Source organism: Zootoca vivipara, chromosome 10 (assembly GCF_963506605.1).
Source record: "Zootoca vivipara chromosome 10, rZooViv1.1, whole genome shotgun sequence".
NCBI lineage: Eukaryota > Metazoa > Chordata > Lepidosauria > Squamata > Lacertidae > Zootoca > Zootoca vivipara.
The window spans coordinates 60,679,296-60,702,701 of record NC_083285.1 but is presented as its reverse complement, the minus strand read 5'-3'; the positions used below and the strand labels follow the sequence as shown (position 1 = coordinate 60,702,701).

The following is a 23,406-nucleotide window of genomic DNA, read 5'->3' as shown; positions in this document are numbered from 1 at the left end:
TCAGCTGGGCACTTTCAGCCTGAACTGATTGTGTGTGTCAGGAAAAACAAGGGGTGAAACTGGTACCTTAGAAGCTGCCATAGAATTGTAGAATTGGAAGTGACCACGAGGGTCATCTAGTCCAGCCCCCCTGCAATGCCTTGAACCCATGACCCTGAGATCAAGAGTCTCATGCTCTACCAACTGAGCCATGTTAGAAGTCTCTCTTGAGCATTTTGAGGACAGGGAGCAAAGCTTAGTGGTGTTCTTCCTCACTCTCCCTGAGCTGAGGGCCACATTGATTTCCCCAGCTGCTACATTTAACGATGCCACATTGTTACATAGTTTGGGGGGGAGGCATAGTGTCACCCCTCTGGCAGTCGCTGTCTCCACCGCCATCTTCCAGAATGCTCCTTAGAATGATCCAGCATTAAGTTGTAGCATCATTCCAGGCGTTCTGAAGAATTAAATACGCGGGTTGCTGGAACAGGTGAGATTTGCGCCATCATCTGACAAATTCACCTTTGCACCCTAAAACAGTCAAAATTTTCACATCCTGTGCTTGGTGTTTCCTGTCCTTTGGGGTGGGGCACAGTCACTCCCCACAAGACACCCTTAACCCAATCTTTAATGGGGTTACTTGCCACGTCACTCGTTCGTTTTTTAACGTTCTCCATTTGTAGCTATTTCGCCCAGAAAACAGATCCCAGCTAGTTTACCGTTTCACAGGGAAATGCCTGAACTTGGAGATGAAGCCTGAGAGCCGAACAAGTAACATATGACCCACCATATATCAAAATCGTATTTGAAGTATAGGGTTCTCTCCAAAGAATCCTGGGAACTAGAGTTAGTCAGGGGTGCTGGGAAATGTAGCTCTGTGGGGGCAAACTACAATTCCCAGGATTCTTTGGGGAAAGCCATGTATTTTAAATGTATGGTGAAAATGAAGCCTTCATGGGGAACGGTGCATTTTGGGGAACAAACGTGTTGTGTGTTTTGGCATATTCTTTAGAAAGCCTAAGATAACAGGGTGGAATTTTTTCAAGTATAAATCCTCATCAGAACATACAAGATTTTTTTAAAAAAGGTATTTCTAGTAAAATATTATCAAAGGAAATTTCCTCTCCTTGCAGAATAATTTATCCAAAATTGCTATGACTTTAACAGACCTTATAGAAAATTGGCTCGGGTAAATGGAATTCCTTTCTTCATTGGAAAAATAAGACACATTTGTTCCAGCATCTTAATCATTCAAATGCATAATAATTAAGCAGCAAGCCTAATCTTACAGAGTTGTTTCCTCGCTTCTGGTCAACTTTCTGGGCTGGAAGCAGAAGTAATGGACAAGAAATTGACCCCCATCTATGGGACCCTGTAAGTTACCTCTTTGGCCCTTTTATCGGCTCATGTGGGACCAACAAGGATAGCTGGCCCTGATGAATACCTGAGGTTCCTGACCCCTCATGGGGAGTCATTTAACTTTCTAATTTCTAAGCAATCAATTGTTTGATTGTGTATTTGACATTTGATGTTAGCTTCCCTGAGCCCGGTCTTGGTCGCGGAGGGTGGGGTATAAACAAAAATGTACTTAATTTACTTACTTACTAAGAATGGAGAACCTGAGTGTCAGGGAGGTTGCTGGCTACCCTCGAGCAGCGACACTCCAAACCATCTTGTCTTTAATACTTTTATTGTGAATATTATTTACAGTGCAAGAGCTTCATGAAAACATGTCTACTCAGTATCATCAGATTCTCCCAATGGCACTTTTCGGTTCCTCCCCCAGCAGAGTAGTTTGGGGACCCCAAATCTCCGCCACCTGCAATTGCGAGCCGCTGATCGCCTCAGTTCCGGGGTGAATTTGAAAGGATGCCCCTCTGCTGTTTCCCCGCTAGAACTCTCTGCTGGCCCCTCCTCCCTTGCTGGTATCACAGGCTGTAGGCAGTGCTCTTGGATGTTGCCTGAGCCCTTCCCCGCTCCGCTCATTTCCTCCTTCCTGTCTCCTGCCCCTCCACTGTTGTCAGAGCCATTCAAAAAACTGGATTTGATGAGGGGTGGCTGTTCCCTGTAAGCCCACCCCCTTACACTGAGGTTCAAAGAACAAAAGCAACTAAATCTTCACAGGTACCAGAGCATCACCTGTTTCAACTATTAGGTGTAAATTAGTGTTTTTTTAGAGAGTTGACCCCCCTCCCTGGAAAACCCTTGAAATTGGATTCCTGAACTCGTTGGCTGCCATTGTTTCCCCAGTTTACGGCTACATTCATGTCATTGCCTTTCGTAGGTATTGACCCCAGGGGCTTTTTTTGCTTTCCTGGGAATGGACTCATGAGATCATATAGCAAATGTGATGACATCGCATAGCAAAACCACATTCCACAACCTGACCGAGAGAAACTGAAGCCAATTCAGAGCGAGGGTGATCCTAACTTGTAAAACATGTTCTTCTTTTCTATTTTTTTTTTTGTGGGAAATCATCAAAGCATCACTTGGGGATTCTGACATTGCCCAAAATGATAGCCAATAACATCCCCACTTCTCACCCAGCATTATTACTGTATTGGCAAGTAGGCTCTGTGTTTGCATTTCTCTGACACATAACACCTCATATGCCACATGGAAGATTGTGTCCAAAACCGGGGGGGGGGGTGTTTCCGGAATCCCTGGCATGGTAGGAGGAGGTACTGTTCAAATGTATTTGTTAAAAGTAAATAAATAAATAAATAAATAAATAATCCATTGTGCATACCCATGCCTTCAGGCATGTTTCATCTCACTCTGTAGATCTTGATCTTTATTTACCCTCATTGCAGAATTTAGGACACTGTGTTCCTATCGCAAGGAAGTCCAAGCAAATCGATTAACACTGAAGGCTGTAAATCACTGCCCTCCCATGATTCAGCAGGTTGAAAAATAATACGTTTTTTAAAAAAATATCCAACAGATGCAGGCTCGCACAGTGAAGAGTAAGATAATGAAGACTGCTTTGAGAGCCCTTTGCCTGGGTAATTGTGTGGGTCTTTGAGAACACGTGTGGGGTTATATCTTAAAGACTCTTCTCACCATCCCTGGCATCCTGCACATTTTATGAAAGCAAGCTACAATTCTCAGGATGCCATTTCCGGCATAGATACTTGCAGTGAACTCAGACTTGAATTACAGTATCTGTGGACAGGCATCCCAGTGCATAAAGCAGGCATGCCCAAAGTCTGTTTCAGGGGCCTAATCCGCCAGTTGGTTTAATCTGGCCCCTGTGGCAGTTTATTTTCTGGGGTAAAATCCTAAAAAACCCTCAACAACTTCAACCCTAAAAAAAGCTCAACAACTTCAACCCTAAGAAAAAAAGCTCAACAACTACTTTGGGGTAAAATCCTTAAAAATCCTTTAAAAAGGTTAACAACTTTGGTCGGCCCTCAGAACACAGAAGCTGCTAGGAAACAGCCCCTCTGATTCTAGATTTCCTAGAAAGCAGGAGTTTATTTGGGTGGTTCTGCCTTGCTAGTGAGCCAGAGCATCAGGCTCCAGCTTCACCAGTTCCAGCAAGAAAGCTGACACTGGAGATGCCCAAGAGGTCTGGACTCTGCAAATTTCTATGGGAAATGGCCTGATCCATGCCACACTAATATGTGGGTCTGGAATTTAACAGGTCAGCAGATTTCACACTTCTCTGAAACCTGATTCCCAACAGGTGAAATGTATCCAAGTATGAATTTAAATATGTATTCAGAGAAAACAAACCTTTTAAGAGAAACCACACACACACGTGAATTTAAATACATTATTTGGAGAGGATTTTTTTTAAAAAAAATCATCTGCAGATTAATGTGGAAATGTAATGGAAATTTGAAAAGTAAAAATAGGTGAAGTTGACATGAACCAGAATCAGATAGATGCCTAGTTAAACCAATAAACAAGATGGTGTGTGCGTGTGTGTGTGTGTGTGTAGTCAAGAATGGTTTTATTTCAGAAACACAAAAATGAACTAGTCACAGGTAGGTAGCCGTGTTGGTCTGACGTAGCCGAAACAAAAAATAAAAAAAATTCCTTCCAGTAGCACCTTAGAGACCAACTAAGTTTGTCACTGGTATGAGCTTTTGTGTGCATGCACACTTCTTCAGATACAAGAAGAAGTATCTGAATAAGTGTGCATGCACAGGAAAGCTCATACCAATGACAAACTTAGTTGGTCTCTAAGGTGCTACTGGAATGATTTTTTTTTTTTGTTACAAAAATGAACATTAGTGTGGAACATATTCATCAATAAACTCATAATCAGAAATACTCGAAATATTCACTGATAGTGGGAAATAAAGTTTAAGGTAGGTTTGGAAAGTTTGGTGGGTTAAGGGTTCTTTATATATAGTTAAAGGGAGGTGCTACTTCTCTAAGTTCTGTTTGAACCCTATTCTGTTCTGAAATACAATGCCAGCTTTGGCCACAGATGATAGATTATGGACTGATTTGCCCAATACAGAAGCATTTGCTCTATGTAACAATTAATGCACATACCAATCTCTTACTTTAAAAATAACTAGATTTCTTTTTAGAAAGAAAAGTTTCACTTTTACAGAACATGATCAAAAAGATTAAGATGAAAACAACCTTGATAACACCTATTACAGATTCAGCCCAAATCTAAATCAGATCTCAGAGGCTTCAATCCAATCCAGTTAGGAGCATGTGATAACTGGAAGAGGAATTGTGCAAACAAGACTGAACTGCTGTTGTTAGAAAAGGAAAGCTGGGAGCTGGTTTTAATCCCCACTGCTCTCCAGTCCTCGATGAAGAGGGTTATTGCTTATGGCATGGCTGGGACTATGCACGCAGAGTCCGCTGGAGCCTGCACATGTTGTTAGATCACACCGTCTTTATATCTAGTAATCATCCATCAATGTCATCTCACACCTTTCCTGGAGCATACTACATTCTAACATATGAATCTCCACATGAACAAACCAACTTCCACTCCTGTGTGAAATTAGGTGCTTAAAAGCGATGGACTTGTTTACAGAGACACAGCCCCAGCAACAAGATGTTTTGCTGTCTGAGATGATGGACAAAAGTGGCACTTCCACTCCCACCTCCCAACTGGAATGGCTGTTGACCCTTACTTCAACATTTGAAACAGGGCAGCATGCAACACAGCTCTGAACTCTTAACACCTCGCCGCCGCCACCTCCAACCCCAGCTTCTGCTGCCTGAAGCAGTTGTCTCATTGTACCTAATGGGAGGACTGGCACTGCAAATAGCCATTTTCCACTTTCATCTGTAAGAAGTCTTGCAGCTCCTTTAAATAATAGTAATAAGAAACCCACCATGCTTTTATAAATGGCTAACTCTCCAAACCCTTTCCCCCATGCTTTCTTTGTACTAACACAAAAAAACATAGCAAGGTAACAACAGGACTTTCATAACAGGACAAAGGTTGAGGTGGTTTCATGTCCATCATCTGGAAAGCACAGAAAGATGGGCTTACAGCTCACCACAGCTGGTTTCATGAGGGCTAGAAACACATTTTAGGACAGCAAGCTATGGTTCTCAGGGTGCCATTTCTGCACAGACACTTGCAATCGGTTCAGACTCACGTTACGGACTATAAGGGCAGGCATACCAAATACACACAGCAACATGCATAGATTTGGAACCAGCATCAATCTACATATACTCAGATATGGTTTGCCTAATAAAAATATTGAATTTGGGGGTAGTAGAAAAAGGCGCAAAGAGAGACAGAGAGAATAAAAACAATGGATAGACTCAGAATCTCTGACCTGGATCTGTTGCTGGAGAAGGTTGATTTTGTGTTGCTGCTGCAGGAGCTGCTGTTGTTGCCTTGCAATCTGTAGGGTCAACACACAACAGTACTTAACAGGAGTCTAATTGCAGTCTGAAACAGCACATTTCCCCTCCTCCATTTAGACCTTTGCCCACAGCTGGTCCTATCCAAATTAAAGACAATGAACACTTCCACTCTGTCACCAAATGTATTTAAAAAACACGTTTAATGGCACTGTCTCCTATGCATAACGGTTAGAGTAGAAATGTGGCTCTTTTGCACTCAATAATAGTGAATACTATTGTGCCTAAATGTCCCTTTAAGTTACTGCTCATTTTTATTTTATTTATTCAATTTCTACATCGCCCTATACCCGGCGGTCTCATAGTGGGCAGGGGGTTGCCTTGTGCATTCGCAAGTATTTTTGTGTGAATGTGTTTGCTTATCATGTGTTTTTATTTAGGCTCATGCTCCTAAACATGTCGTAAGTCACTTGGAGCTCTTTTTTGTGTAACAAGCGAGTAACGTGTAATAATCACAAATCACAAATCTGACAAGGACAGGAGGGCAGAGTCATGGAGTGAGCTTTGTGGATTCCGCCTATGCTGTCAGAGACAGTATCCACCTGAAGACCAATTGTTGGGATTCACAGTGTGAGAGGAGGGCTTGGGTCCTGCTTGCCAATTTCCCATAGGCATCTGGTTGTCCACTGTGAGAACAGGGTGCTGGGCTAGGTGGGTCATTGGCCTGATCCGGCAGGACTCTTCTTAGGTTTACGTTGTGGACTCTCCTTCCTTGGGAGGTTTTCAAGCAGAGTTTGAATGGCCAACTGTCCTGGATGCTTTAGCTGAGATTCCTACATTGCACGGGGTTGGTCTAGATTGAATAAATGACCCATGGAGTCCCTTCCAACTCTACAGTTCTATGTTATGTGCTAATACATTTCCCCTAATATATGCATTTTGGGTTTGGTTTTTTTTTGGAAGGTAGCTGGATTTTTGTTCTCACCTTCATTAGGCATGTCTGCAGTAAAAGACGAACTGAATGAACTTCTCCTACATCCCTTCTCCAGTGTGGTTATTTCTAACAAATCACAGGTGCCAACTCCAAGGGGCTGAGGTTGCTTCACCCCCCCCATAAAATATTTGAAGGGGCGTCCCCCTAAATTGATGGGCATTGCCATTCAAAGGTGTGGGTGGGTGTGCCACGTCACGCGATCAATTACACAGGGTTGGGTTTACCTATCCCCCCCCCAATATTTTGTTCAAGTTGGCACCTCTGTCATATATACTGTGTCCATACAGGCTACTAATCCTGATGGCTGTGCTATGCTTCTGAATACCAGTTGCTGGAAACCACAGGGGGGGAGAGGGCTCTTGCAGTCACATCTTACTTGCGGGCTCCCCATTGGCTTCTGGTTGACGACAGTGACCGGCATCCCACAATGTGAAATGCTTAAAGCTGCTAATTTGCACACACACTCTAAGTTAACGAATACTTTTTCATGTATTTTAGCTAACTTTTCATTCATTCCCTGCCCCCCCCATCCTCCCAATAAATAACTAAACTAATTCCTGCAATATTTCACACCTCCTTAAAATAAGGATATGTTAATGGAGTGTTACTATTCCCCCCCCCACTCCCACAATAAAGAGGGGGACTAGATTAAAAGTCCCTTTTAATAATAATCACTCACCTGTTCCTGTTGCTGCTTGGCCAGCTCCATTTGCTGGCGCTGCTTCTCAATTTGTGAGGCCGCCAGTTTCTTCTGCTCATCGTGAGCCGCCAACAGCTGCTCCCGCAAACTGGTCAGCTGATTGATCATGCCCATGAGCTGCCTCTCTTTCTCAGCTAGGCTCTCTGGAGTCCCTGAGCATCATATGGTGACAAAAGGTAAGGGGAGGAGGGGGAAGAGGGGGGGGAAGAGAAGAGAGAATGAGAAGCAAGAACTGGGTACCGTTCCAAGAGGACAGCTCCTGTAAGGCACAGCAGAAAATGCATCTTGCCACATAGACATATGTTCGGGAGACTAACCCATTATTTACTTACTTACTCAAAATATTCTGCCCCTGTCTTTGCTGTTCGTCCAAGTGTCCTGATCTAGGAATACTTGGGCAATAACAGTGGCCTCCCTGTACGATGGTGCTGTGCCAAAATCTGCCTCCCAATTTCTCATTAAGTTTTCCTCCCTGGAAAAAGCAGCTTCTATTTTTTTCCTGTCTCATTTTCAGGACACTCCAGAAATTTCTTTAGGATTTTCGTGGGTACACGGTTTGGGCTTATTTTATCATTGTGAAGTAGGTGTGCGTTTCTCTCTCTCTTTTCATGAATCATTTCTTCAGCACCCTGTAGCCTCCCTGGTTGTCTGCACTTTCTGATCTGAAGAAGCCCCAAGGGCTTTATATCTAACAGTGGCTTCCTCTTCGCTGTAGCTGAAGGGTGGGCACCTGGGGAGGCTGCAGTGTAGAGAAAGGTGCACCTAGAGGTGCCAACTTCCAAGGAAGAATGGATGGGCCAACGTTGCACGTGTGACATCAAGAGGTTGGGAGGAGCCAGGGGCAGAACCAAAAGCAGCGGCAGCATCGTTTCAATGGCTGGCTGCTACTCCTGCCGCCGCCACCAGCCAGGGGCTGCTTCCCTGCTCCTTCCCCTCCACAGCAGGAGGAGGAGGAGGAGCAGCCAGCCACTGAAGCCACACAGCGCTCAGCTCTGTACTTGGCCTTCTCTGCCACCTTTGAACACTAGGGACCCCCAGCACCCTCCTTTTGTAGAGGGCCAAAAGGGCTCAGCCCTAGGAGATGATGTCCCTGCACACGGTTTTGTGTGACCTTGAGAAAGTTATTGCCAGGGGAAAACTAAGTTGATTCTCAAAGACAGTCAGGAACACAAAATCATCATCATCATCAACAACAAGCTTAAAACTAAAACTACAAACCACAACACAGAAATAACACATACAATTGCCAAAAGTTCATCAGTCAAAAACCCCAATTGCTTCAAATTATCCAAAATTACCCTTGAAGGCTTATTGGAAGAAACAAATCTGTGCTGCCTGACCAAAGCCAATAGGTCTTTCAACAGAGAGCATGCCATTGTTTATGTGTCACATGGGATCTGGATGAATCTGTCAATTTCAGTTTCTTTGAGTTTTTCATTTTCCCAATCTTAAATTCTCCACATTTCCTCATGAAAATCTTCACGAAAGCCAAGGCCTTCTGAACTACATTGTCAAGTGTTAGAGGTGGAAAGACCTGTCCATTTTAGTTTTCTCAGTTTCTCATCTTCCACTTTGAAAATCTGTCAGAATTTTAGCGTGGATAGACACATTTTTGTATGCTGTTTTTCCTAATGTACACAATTTTGCAATTTTCGTTATATAATGCATTTTTGTTATTTTCACTAATATGTGCATTTGAAGCATTTTTTGTAAGTCCTCGTTGGAAAACTGCATTGCAAAGTTCAGTTACTTTTTGTAGGATGGCTGTGTTGTGGTTCTCATATTGTTTCAGAAAGTTCAATTTTGATAGATATGGATTTAAACGCAAAATGAATGAAATTTATTCCCTGTTCCTACCAAGTGCCCACTACTGAGTTATCTACCTTCCTATTTTTTTCTGAGCGGTGAGGAATCTGTTGTCCTCTAACTCTCATCAGCTCCAGCCAGCCAATACTCAAGGATGATGTCATCTAGCAACCTATGTAGAGACACAGATTCCCTGTCCCTGCTTCAAAGCCTAAAGACTTGGTACCAAGTTATTTGAAGGACTGTACGAACCTGTCAGGGCATTAACATCAGTTCCAGAGGTCCTGCTTATGAGCCAGCCATCAAGATCTTTAGGGGGATGGGACAGGGCCTTTAAGCAGTGGTTCCATGTTTGCGGAACTCACCCCCCAAGCAGCTGACCCTTACTTTGCTACGACCTTGAAGATCTTTATGTTCTGTTAGTATCTTAGCGCTCTGTATTTATGCTGCTTCTATTTTTAATGTTTCGTTTTAACTGCGGAATTTACTATATGCAATGTTTGCATTCATTCAAACGGATCGCGGAGTAATATCTTTTGATGCTTTAGTATAGCCTGTACTTTTTATGTAATGCTATGTCACGATTTCCATACATTATACTTGCTGCTTTAGGAGAGCCAGACCTGAAAGGCGGTGGTGATGGGCGGACCATATATTTTGAAATAAATAAAAGGAACTTTCACACATCTATTTTTTCACATGAAGAAATAGGCAGGTGTCAGTAAGGGGGTTGGTTCACCGCCCCTCAAACCTTGTAGCAGGCCAGACTGTGTGTGTGTGGTGGAGGGGGGCATACGATGAATGTCACCACATAGGATTCATGGAATTTCGTTTCTGTGTCAGAAATTCATCTTGCCTCATGACGTCTGCTAGAAATGCAATCAGTGGGATGAAACTATAACACTTTATTTACAGTTTCCCCAAGCTTTGTGTGAGAGGAAGGGAACCGCACCACATGTTAAAATATTAAGAGAAAGGGAGGGAACCCTTCTAATTTGCAGTTTTCACTTCAAACGCCATCGGAGACCAAGGCGTCGTTGCCGCAATGTGTTTGCCACCTGGACACGCAATTAGACTGAAGTGTCTGTTACAAGTCTTTGCATCCAAAGAGTTGTTATGCAAAAGGAATTAGCAGCTCCCCCCACAAATGCTACAGCTGGAATTCTCCTAAAAGGGCAATTCCTCAATTTCAAGATCAGCTATACAGAAGCAGTCACACCATTGGCCTTCATGTCGTAAAACATGTTTGATGTTATATAAATGCTTCGGCAGAGAGATAAGTAACAACATGTAGAACAGAGAAGTGGAAATCTGAAGACAGAAGAAATGCAGAATTTGAGCTACATGTCAAGACAGCAATTGCCAGCAGACCCAAGGCAATTCACCTTCCACTTCTGCAGAAGAGACCTTTCCACACACGCAAAATCCATTTCTTAGCATGCAATAATAGCTGTGTTTCTGCACGCACCACAGATTCCGATGGTGTGATCTGTGATCAACTTTGACCTTCTGAAAAATATACGTTCCAAGCCCCCTTAATCTACCTGGGATGCGTATGAGAAAAGACAAGACAGTCTGTGGGAAAACTTGAAATCACAAAAGTCAGAGTGGAGCTAAAATGGAAACGCCACCCCATAGTAGCAAATTTGCTGGTTGTGTGCTGATTATTCTGAAGGTGAAGTAGGGACACCAAAAAAACACAAGACTGTGGTTTCTACAGGAGATTACCAAGGAATTAAGTTCGGATTTTTTAAAATTAAAAAAAATGTTAAGAAAGTGCTTGTTTTCATGTGGAGCTAGTCCTAAACTTGAGCCCTTTAATGCTAAGGGGAGATTTCACAGGGATAGGAAAGGAAGAAAGGAAGGTGTATTTTCCCATTCTTTCTCTCCTGAAACCTCCCCCCCAACCCTGTGAGACCCCAAAACTGCTAGAAGGCTTCTGCATAGGATGGCCACTTATACATCGCCCCCAAAGGGCAGATGCATTACCAAAAGAGATGTTGGGAGACCAATATTCTCCTCTCACAAAGCTACTGTTATTTGAGATCCCCAGGAAGAGGGGTTCATTGTTAAACCACTCTACAAACTGTAGCTCTGTGAGGGATAATATTGGTCTCCCCATAGCACCCAGCCAGAGGCGTAGGAAGGTCAGGTGGTACCCGGTGTGGAAAATTTGATATATATATATATATATATATATATATATATATATATATATATATATGCCTGCCAAAATGGTTTTATGTTATTTCATATTTTCTTACAAAGGAATAATAATAATATTTTATTTATATCCCGCCCTCCCCGGCCGAAGTCGGGCTCAGGGGAGCTAACATCAGATACATAACATTGTATAAAATCAAATAATAATTAAATTACTTCCTACAAACATGTCAAAATCAAATTAAAGTCTAATTAGATGGCTTTCCGCAGGGTTAGGGTTGGGAACAGGAAGTGCTCCACTGAATTGAAATTTCAGCCTTCATGGCATAGGAAAACGGTCAAGTAAACAGCTATTTTCGTGGAGGAGGGTCAATATATTAACTGATATGCATGAAATTTTATATCTAGGTATATAATCCCTAGTGTAGTAAGATAAGACCTTTGGAGCAGGCATTTTATTTTATTTTTTAAAGGGTTTTTGTATGAACCGCCCTAGTAGGGCAGTAATTGTTCCTTGATTATTTGTCCCCCCCCCCCCTCCATGATGGATTGGACCGCCCCCGCCCCTATTCCTATGCTTCTGCACTCAGCACCCATAACCAACTACATTTCCCAGAATTCTCTGCAGGGGAAACCATGACTGTTCCACACTGATGCCGTTCCATCTGAAGTCAGCCACTTTGACTATGTCCCAATATAAGAAGTTTGATCATAACTAACTAACTTGCCTTCAATGGGACTTAGTTATGGCTACATTTATCTGGATCAAGTCTGGTTTATTTGTTTATAGATTTATTAAATGTTGATAGCCTTAGAATCAAGGGACATCCAGCCTTTCTTTTCTTTTTCTTTTAAAAAAATGTATACTGAAATTCTGCTTTCATCAATATGTTAGGCATATGTTCCTGGATTCAAACATACAATCAATAACAGCCATCTACATTTAATTTTAAAAAGTGTACCATTGCAAACAACAGTAATTAATTTCCTGCATCATTGCAGGAAAATGGGGATATAAATTAGTAGTAGTAGTAGTAGTAGTAGCAGCAGCAGCAGCTGTACTTATTCAATTTATTCAAAACAACAATAATAAAAACATCATAAAAACCATACAGACAGACAGCCTAGTAGCAAAATAGCCACAATAATAACAGCCCTTCCCCCTACACACTTTAATGGGACATAGATTATTTAATGGCCAAAGGCCTGGGTTAAAGAGGACTGTTTTTGCCAGCCGTCTAAAGACATGTAGTGATGGCACCAGGCGAGCCTCTCTGGGGAGAGGATTCCACAACTGGGGAACCACCACAATAAAGGCCTCTTCTCTTGTTGCCACCCTCCAAACCTTTCTGGGAAGAATGAAATAGAGAAGAGACTCAGAGGACAAGTGTTGGGGCTGGGTCAGTTTGTATTGGGGGGGGGGGAGCCCAAGTTAATAAATAAATATATAAATGCAAAGTAAATAAATAATATATAAATAAACAAAGAAGCCGAAGATGCAGATCAACTTAAGAAAGAATAAAAATGACAGGCTGAAATTGAGGCTATTTCTTTTTTTAGTTTTCCAAGCTGGCTGGTAAAATGCCAAGTTGCACACACATGTGCCTCTATGCCACTGCAGGCACACAGCCCTCCAGTGTGAACAACTCAACTATCAAAATGAGACTTTATTTTTTTAACTGAAACAGGGAAGGCACACCAAGGCTTAATGTATTTGCAGCCAACCTATTGATTGGCAGGTTGTCACAGTATGACGTGCCTCTGCCTGCTCACATCGCCAGCAGAGGAAAACGGGAGAGCGCTGCCGCTTTTCTTTCCCTCTTGTCTCAAGGCTGAAGATGACGACAGAGACAAGCTTGATGAGCTCAAATATAATACCTCCGAACATACCCCTCAAGTTACTCTAATTGACAGGGACGTCCCTGCTTTGAACCTAAGCTTTTAAGCTGTCCCTCCATCCCTTATTATCCTTGCAATACCCCCTGATTTTTCACCACGGGTTCCTGTGCTTCTGCATTCGCTGGCAACGTCTCTTCAGGACTCCAAGGAATGATGGTTGCGGGAGGCGGGGAAGAAAGACCCAGTTCAAACCAGAACAGGAGCACGAGACAGCTCTTGTATTCATGCCCTGCTGGTGGGATTCTCGGAAGTATCAGAATGTCCACCATGAGAGCAGGATGCTGAACAAGAGGGGTCTGTGGTCTGTGGTTCTCAGCCTCACTCCCTCCTCTCGATTCTGCAGAATGGGGGTAACAGTAGCACTGCCAAACTTACAGAGCTGTTGTAAGCACTGATGAAATGATATATGCGTGAAGTGCCTCAAAGCAGTATATAAATCCTAACTATTGATTTATGAAAAAAAACATTTCTATATTGCCCGCTTATACAGAACACCAAGGTAGTGTCCAATAGCATAGTCAATGAACATAAAGTGTCATAAAACCATACAACATAACCATTGAAATGGCTGGCTAATCAAGAAAATGTAAACAACTGCATAGGACTGTTGGCACAAAAAAAAGTTCTTGGGAACCAATGGATTCAAGTTACAAGAAAGGGGATTCTGACAAAACATCAGGAAGAACTTCCTGATAGTAAGAGCTGTTTAAAAGAGGAATGGACTTCCTTGGAAGACTCTTCTTCTTTGAAAGTTTTTAAGCAGAGGTTGGATGGACATCTGTCAGGGATGCTTTAGTTGAGATTCCTGCATCACAGGGATGACCCTTCCAATGCTACAAGTCTATGACTCCATGAATATTGTTCCTATTGCAGAGATCTCAGCAGTGCCCTCCAAATTCCTTAAAACTCTTCATGCTGTCCATTCAGAAGCCACCAGACACGGCTGGCTCTTCCATAAGGAAAAGCAAGGTGGTGAATTGGTGCTGCCTGGGTTCACTGCTTGTCTCTGCTGGCCAGCCCTGTTGCCACCCACCCAGTGAGCCAACATACCCCATACCTTGCTCTAGCAAGGACCCAAGGAATCCTTCTCTCAAAGTTTGACATTCTGGGCAGAGTGGCCATGAGAGCACCTAAGCATTGACACAGTGTCTAACAATGCCTAAAATTTAAACTATGCCACCCCTGATATTAGGCATTGTTAGCTACTGCAGGAATTCATGCCAGCGGCACAGGCACTTTCACAGCCACCCCACCAAGAATGCCTAGCTCTGAGGGAAGACTCCGCCAGATCATTCCATTAGCAGGGAGGGAGAGAGAGCATCCTAAGGGGCACTTCCATCACCACCAAACTAGCTGGACAAGAAATCAACAAAAATAAGCTGAGATGAGGGGCTTCTTCTGCCACAATGAAGAGGGTGAGGGCTGGCAATGGTGTTGCCGGCTTAGGTGACACAACCTCTTGCACTGGTCCTGCTGTCAGAAACACGTCCCATTTCACTACGTAGCAGGAAACGTATGAAGCTATTGCTGAGTCACCCCACCGATCTATCTCAGCGCTTAATACTCTGACACAGCTTTCTAAGATCTGAGGTAGGGGTACTTCTTATTCCCGCCCCTGAGGTGCCCGCCCCCAATAGCTGGAGATGCCAGTCGCTGAACTAAGGGCCTATTTATACAAATATGTGTTCTGTCACTAGCCTAGATGCGGCCTATCAAGCATAATGAAACCCACCAGCTATATATAAATGGAAAACTCCAGACAGGCAGTAAGAAATGGAGAAGTTGGTAAGATTATGGGTTGCCCCAAGTGGCTTGTGGACCACAAGTTCTGCATGCCTGATCATCTGCTTAACCCGGGTTCAGTCTTAACTAACAGGTCTCCATGTCTCTCTGATCAGGACATACCTCATAGAGATATTGCTTGTTAGTACAATCATGTTTGGGGTGTGGGGAATTGGTGCTAAGAATAAAACAACAAAAATCTGTACTTCTCTATTCACTGCTCATTCAACCCCCTATTGCTAAATTCCAGCAATGTCGCTTTGCATTTAGACTTTGTTATTTTTGGTTGTTAAAAATGGGTTCGTGAGAGAAAACACTTGTTTCATAATCCATGAAGGTTTTACAATGTCTTCCCATCACCGCACCATCCTTCTGAATTAAAAGTGGCTGAACACCCCGATCCTAAGCGTTCTTAGGATTCCCCTCCAGTGGAATTTGCTTCTCAATTAAAATAAATGCTCATGCACAATTAGCTGTACCAGCTGTGGGTACACGAGAAAGCATCTTCCACAGTGAAGACAGCAGTGGTAATGTCTATGCAGAAGAAAATTCCATTGAGTTTACCTGGGATTAAGTACGTGTCACAGGAATGGGAGACCTGGGAGTTGGAGCCCAAACACACCTGGAGTGTCATAGATTCCCCATCACTGGTGCATCGGATTACAGCCGTGGATGCAGACTCAGCCTCTGATCTTCCCCTCTCTGCGTACAAGAGGCTGCACACCCAGCTGCTAATTATTACAGATGCCAATGCCAGATAGAATTCGGTTTATAAGGAAGGTTTGAGATAATTGCCTGCTCCATCAGAACAACAAGGTGCACTTTTGAAAGCGAACCTATTGGATTTCTGCAGCGTCCCTAACATGAACCCATGCCAAAAATCAAGAGAGAACATTATGGGGGAGAGGACTGACAACGTGGGACAAATCTGACAGAATTAGCTGCAGGTTTTAGGGATACCTCCGGGAAGCCTATTGCTCGTCTTGCGGATTGAGCTATTGAACACCACAGTGGGTTCTCGTTATCTCTGTAATACTGCCAGGTTTAACAGCGAGGGCCTGTATCCAACCAAAATTAAACACTATTAAGTCCGACTGATTTCCAGAAGTGAGTTAAATGCATCCCACATTCTCTCCTATTGAATTTACAGGGGAGTCGGGTGGGGAAGAAAAGGCACACATCCTGCTCTGACACGGATCCCCCAGTTGTTTCCCTTTCAAGGGTCTGATCAGGTCAACCCCTCTTTATAGCGATACTGCAACATCCGTATTCACCAACCATGCCCTGCACCCTGAAATCACTGGGATTTGAAAAGTGCTTAGCTTTGGGCTGAATTGTGACTTTGCCCAGAAACAATATCCATCAGCTGTTCAAAGTATACACAGGAAAACAGTTAAATCTACCTCTGAGTCATTTCACTGTCAGAGTAATGAAGTAAATGGCTTTTGAATTGTTATTGTCTATCTTTCAAAGAGGCATCAGAAAGTAGTGTGCTATTATTAAACCTAGACAGATGCAATAACATTGTATTAAAGTCGTGGCATAAAATATGACATTTCTTTTTTTGTTCCCCCCCCCCAAAAGACAAGTATACTAAGGATTGTTTGCACCCACCTCCACAAAGTTATCCTTATTGAAACACTCTTTTAAAAAACAACACACAAGTGGGATAGATTTGTGTGTTTATTTGAAAAAGGTATGCCGTTAATAGTTTCATTTGATTTCCCTTCAGCACTCCACCAAGGCCCATGCAAACTATTCTCTGATTTTGATATTCATTTTTAAAGCAGTATATCTGACATAGCCAATCAACATACATCAATATAGGTTAAAAAACTACTTTTAAAAAATCCAAGGCAAAAACATAGGGTGAACATGAACTGGCTAGTAGCTGTTAGAAAGCAATGCGATCTGGGACCGCATTAACAGAAGCTGAGTGCCAACAAGATCATAAGAAAGAATGGGAGAATCAGACAGTTTCAGTTTCTCCTAGTTTCTTCTCCACATTTCCAAATCAACATTTTTTTAAAAAGCAAAGAAGTCCTCATAAATATTGGCTTACAGTAGACTTCTCATAGGTATAGGTTTTGGCCCCCGTGCAAACAGTATGTTGAATTAGATAGGCTTGTGGTCTCATTTACCAGCTCTTTCTTCTTATGTTATCAGTCTTTGTTTCCCCACAATGCCATTGGATCCAACTAGTGGTTTCATTTACAGGTAAATCCTTGATGACATCATTACATCCGGTGCAGGGTCATGACATCAGCGCCAGCAAATTCTAAATTGCCTCAGCCAATCAGATTAAAATGGCAATGTGGGCAAATGAGGCGAAGGGCTGTGAGGGCAAAAAGGATAAGGAGAAGGAGGACATCCAAACAAGAAGAAGGTGTTTGCAGCCTGTGCCAGAAACAGCTGAAAACAAGAGGCTTCTGGAAAGGCATAAAAGGAAACACAAAAATAAAGTGAGTCATTTTGGCTCAGCATTGCTCTGTTAGGACAGCTAACAGGAGCTGTCTTTTGGGAAGATTTTAGAGACAGTGAGAATTTGTTGGGCTTATTGTGATGGATGTTTCAGTACAGCACAGGGCAATTCACCTCCTTAAGTAAAGAAGAATGGATTCCACACTCTTCCTAATACATCCACACACATTTCTGGTACTGGATGTTTCCAACTGTGTTTTCCTTTAATGGGTGTTCTTCATTCTAATTGATGCACACTTTATACTTATGTGAAGGTTCTATGTAAATGCAAGTACTTCAGCAAAGCAGTATTTGTCCACCTGCTGCTGTCCAGATGTTATGGGCTACTGCAGCCCAACAAATACCTGTTATATTAGACAGGTTTCAATGGTGTTTCCTTCGTTTTTGCTTCTCCACCATACCTCACCCAAGTGCCTGAAACTCAACATCTTCAAAACCACTTGAACAGAGGAAGATGCCTCATTCCCAGCCAGACCATTCGCCCACAAGCATTGTCAACCCTGACTGGTAGCAGCTCTCCAGAGTTTCGGACAGGGAGTCCCTCCCAGCTTCACCTGGAGATGCTGGAGATTGAACCTGGGACCTGCTGCATGCAAAACTGGTGCTGAGCTATGACCATTCTCCAAATTCATCAGAGGCCTGGGGCTGGTGACTCTCAGGTGCAAGGTAGTGAGGACAAGGTTTAGGTTGAAGCAGTAGGTGGGGAATTGTATGTTTAAGCTTTACTCTTCCCAGAACTTTTCACCTCAGGGAAATAGGGCTGGGGAGAGGCTTAGTGCAAATTCCCAGGCCTCTAACTACTGGGCTACAGCCACATCCTTCAGGTTCTGCAGAGTCCCTCCTTAAAGTATAGGCTCTCATGTGTGCTCTCGGAGGTGTCCCCCTCCTCACACCCTTTCCCCCTCTGGAAATATTTCTCAAGCGAGAGCCTTCCCAAGGCAGATGCCTTCCATTACCAACTCCAAATACATTAAAGAGAAGCCAAGGGAAAAGAACCAGCATGGGCTGCAGTAAACACTGAATGTATCATAAGGAGTGACAAATAATTACATGCACCCTACCTCATTTGATTAAGAATCTCTCTGCCCATCCTCTCTCTCTCTCTTCCATTTGAAAAACAACAACAGCCACAAAGCTATCATTAAAAGAGAACCCAGTAGTTCTGACACATCTGGCAAAAAAATGCATTAAAAATTCCTCAAGAACAAATAAATTACATTCACATAGCTACTCTGAGGGCATGCTGCTTTACAGCATCTCCCAGGGAATCTGTGCTGTATTAACTAAAGGGTTTAAACCAACATTTGTCCTCTTGAATAATCTCCTTATCATGGCTCTCTCCTCCTCCTCTTCCGAAGGGAAATGTGGCGAACCCTTGTAGCTTTCTTGTCTTCAGTTTCCTGATTACAAGATCCCAAGTGTCACACAGTGGATTACCCTTCATAACCGGAGCGCTGCCACCCCCACCACCCCCCAACACCTTGCTTGTCTTTCAACTTGTCCAGTGTTACTTAAATGGAATTATCTGTCGCAATCCGTATACAGAATCTGCCTAGCCCACTTATCTCAAGTTTCTGTATGTCACCTAACAGATTATCCTTTTTAATCCATACATCGAATCTACATAACATATGTCTTTAATTCACAGGCTCTGATGAGCTATAGTATCACTGAATGGATTATTTCTCTTAATCCATTATTGGCAGTTGTAAGAGCGTTCTCCAAAGAGAACCCACTGCCCCATCTTGGTGACACTAGCATACAAGGGTTTAGTTTTCAGCAGACTAGAGGCCTGTCATATGTTAGACACAGCTTGACATAAGTACCTGTTACTGATGTCCTCTACGCTCCACGATACAGAGCTATACTGTTCAAATAAACGTCTCATTCAGGCCAAATGGGATTTAATGAACTAAGATTAGGCGTGTTGAGGCCACAATTTTGGTGGTGTTCCTTTTAAATCTGGAGTTACCGCAGTGACATTATCCAAGTCAAAACCAATTGTAGGCAGGTGAGACTGAGGGTCAATTTCATCCCAGTAATACGAAACTTTCTAGTTTGGTGCAACCTATGACTTGGAGGCAAAGGTATCCTTTGAGCCAAACTACACATTACATGGGATATCTGCAATGGAATCTCCCAAACCTACTTATTTCTTACTTTCTGAAACAAAATGTGAAGCGAAGCGCAGCTATCCTTTGAATTTCGCACTGCTGTAAATTTTCTGAATAACTTTTCCATCTAAGCAATGTATAGAAAAACACATATACTGTGGTAAAGTGTGTACACAAATGCACGCAGTGGTCCCTTGGTTCCCGAAGGGCTTAGCTGATGAACATTTTGGCTCCGGAATGCTGCAAACCCAGAAGTAAGTGTTCTGGTTTGCAAACATTTATTGGAAGCCAAACGTCTGTTTTGGCTGTTGGCATTGTTTCCGGGGCCAATCAGCCAATCAGAAGCCGTGTCTTGGTTTTCAAATGTTTTGGAAGTCGAACCGACTTCCAGAATGGATTTTGTGTATTCGTGAAAATAGCATACAGAAGTGCATTGTGCATATTAAGATGAATTGTACTAAAATGTCAATGAAATTTCATTAGGACTTTATTGAAAAATAGCAAACTGTTCTGGAAATATGGAGAACTGAACTCAAAATTATTATTTTTTAATGAGATATTGAAATTGACAGATCTTGGATTTGATATCCCGCTTTATCACTACCCGAAGGAGTCTCAAAGCGGCTAACAATCTCCTTTTCCCCTCCTCCCCCACAACAAACACTCTGTGAGGTGAGTAGGGCTGGGAGACTTCAAAGAAGTGTGACTAGCCCAAGGTCACCCAGCAGCTGCATGTGGAGGAGTGGAGACGCAAACCCGGTTACCCAGATTACGAGTCTACCGCTCTTAACCACTACACCACACTGGCTCCCAGATCTTCCCACCACAATTAAGAACAGCTATGATGTTTGTGTTGAATTGGACTGGGGACAGCAGCATAAGGAGGAGAGGGCAACTGCAATATTTTCCTGATGAAGGTCATCCCTCCCAAGACCTGCTATTTGTCCACCTGAGAGAGAAAAGACAGACATTTGCTTTGTGCCTCCCCCCACTGCAACTTTAATGTGGGGTTTTGATCAAGATAATTATTCACGGGGGGGGGACTGTTCCATCATTTCAGTCTCCCCCCCTTCTATGTGGGAAGTTCCCTTTGTTTGCTTCTAAATTGTTGTTTGTAGAACACACACACACACAGGTATGACTGGGGATGTTTAGCTACTGTGCTCATTCTAGAGCAGGGATGGCTAACCTATTGCCCTCCCTATGTTGTTGGAGTCTAACTCCCATTAGACCCACCTGCAACAGTCAGGAATGTTTGTGGCCCCACCACTGAAAAGGGGCTCAATCTTGAATATTGCTAAATAGGATATTAATGCATTTGGTGCTACGTTAATATAATTGCTAAATTCTGGTATGATTTCACCCTGTGGGTAGAACTGCCAGTGTTCTGCAGAAATGTAGAAAGTTGGCAGTTTTCCAACCTGGCAAAGGGGGACAAACAACAGAGCAGTGTGATAGGTTTATATGCCCATTATTACAGGCAAAGTTCAAACTAAGACCAGCGTCATTGATTTTCAAGTGATTGGCGGGGTGTGTGTGTGTGAAAGCAGGCCAGTGATGGCTAGCTTAGCCCCAGATATGTAGATAGATTGACTGGAGAGCAAACTATACACACCAAGTAGGTTTTCAAACCTAGCCTAGCAGATCTGAAATATCAAGGCTTTACTAATAAATATGGAAAACATTGCCGAACATGAATTGTCACTGTGAAATTCATCACATGTGATGTTTACAGTGATTTTTTCCATTTGTCTCTTTCACACACAAATCCAGAATTGAAACAAGAAGTTCCTGATATAATCTCTCATTCACTCTCACTGTTGTAAGCATTTCCTTCCTCTTGTAAACTATTAAAATTGCAAAGCTGTGCAGGGACAGCAATGACCACATTTTTGGGTAAACATGCATAGGACTGAGCTATACGATGCCTATTGTGGTAGCAACCAAATTGTGGGGAGAAAGAAAACAGCCTTTACCTACGATGCACATCGATCTGTGTTTATGACTAATGTATAATTCAGTGATAAAGACAAAAAAAATCCAGGCAGCACCATCCAAAATCATTCTCAAGTAACTCTGCACAGGTGAAAAAACATTCTCACAACATGTTTTCCCCCATTCCTGCCTTGGAAATTTCCCTTGAAGATGTCCTGGTGCCAGCTCGCCTACTGCATGCCAATAACCTCGAGAGCAGAAACAAATTCCAAATTTCTTTTCCAGGAATAATTGGCAGCATCCACACAACATGTTTTCACAGGAATCCCATCACAGGAATCATAACTGAAACATGAAAACACACCACACTCCTCCAAAGGATGAAATCTCAATATGGAGCATAGTTATCAAATGGATTGACGGGAGAGATACTCCTGCCCTGGGGTATATATTTTCAGGAACCAACCTATATTTTGTGATTGTATTTTTCACCTATTGCAAATATTTATACTGTATCTAATATTGTATTTTATATTGTTGTAACCCACCCTGGAACCATAGGGACACAGGTGGCGCTGTGGGTTAAACCACAGAGCCTAGGGCTTGCCGATCAGAAGGTCGGCGGTTCAAATCCCTGCGATGGGGTGAGCTCCTGTCGCTCTGTCCCAGCTCCTGCAAACCTGGCAGTTTGAAAGCATGGAAAGAAAACGGTGTTTCTGTGCGCTGCTCTGGTTTCACCAGAAGCGGCTTTGTCATGCTTGCCACATGACCTGGAAGCTGTACGCCGGCTCCCTCGGCCAATAACGCGAGATGAGCACCGCAACCTTTGACTGGATGACTGGACCTAATGGTCAGAGGTCCCTTTACCTTTACCCTGGAACCATAGGGTGAAAGGGTTGGTAATTTATGATGATGATGATGATGATGATGATGATGATGATGATGTAATAATAATATGTCTGGCTCCAACCCATTATTTCCAATGCAGGTTTTCTTGGCTGTATCCACACAGAGATTGGTCCACTTTCTGGGTTTCTCATGCTCTCTTGCCACATTGGGATTCAGCACAGAATGCAATAGTTCAGGTGAGCAAGAAATCACAGCTATTATCATCTACAGGGATGACAATAGTGAGAAGGCCTTGCTCTGGGGCCTCTCTGATCTTGCTCTTTCCATGGCAGCATTGCAACCACTGAAGAAAATGTTCTCAAGGCACAGTCTAACCCCCCCCCCACACACACACTAAGCTTGTTTGGTGTAGCCTAACCTCCACTAACAAGATCTTGAGGTCAAGCAGTTTCTCCCCACAGTAATTCACACCTACCATAGGAGTATTTGGAAGGTAGGGAAATAAGTTGGTGACATGGGGTTGTTTTCCAAAAATGTGGCTCTCCAAATACCTGAGTGGAGGTGACAACTAATGAAGAATCAAGATAAGTGGATTCTAGAGGTGTGTATCAACACCGTGTGTGGTCCAAATATGAAGGGAACGGGGGTGATGCAGGTGAGGTTTTTCCTATCCCCAAATCAGATGGTGATGTGAACAAGGCTTGTTGAATCAGGTCAGAGTCTCCCCAATGTCCTGAATCGCAGAGGCATCCCCCCAAATCTGCATTTTGGTATTAAAATAAAGGACTGCAGCATTTTTTTAAAAGGCGAAACCAATTTGACTAAGAAAACACCCTGATCTTAAGTGAGGGAGGCTGGAAAGGTGGGGGAATATTTCATTTTGATGGACAGGTCTAGGTTTTAAA

General features: G+C 43.0%; 1 protein-coding gene across 14 annotated transcripts in view; it reads right to left on the bottom strand.

Moving 5' to 3' along the window:
* SOX5 (SRY-box transcription factor 5) overlaps positions 1–23,406 on the bottom strand; it is a 729,285-nt gene that overhangs the window by 173,171 nt on the left and 532,708 nt on the right. For all 14 annotated transcript variants that reach the window (XM_060279172.1, XM_035127886.2, XM_035127887.2 and 11 more), the window contains 2 exons: positions 7,452–7,624; positions 5,751–5,819 (listed from right to left, as the gene is read on the bottom strand). In XM_060279172.1, coding sequence (XP_060135155.1) covers positions 5,751–5,819; positions 7,452–7,624 — 242 coding nt within the window. The remainder of the gene's footprint in view (positions 1–5,750; positions 5,820–7,451; positions 7,625–23,406) is intronic.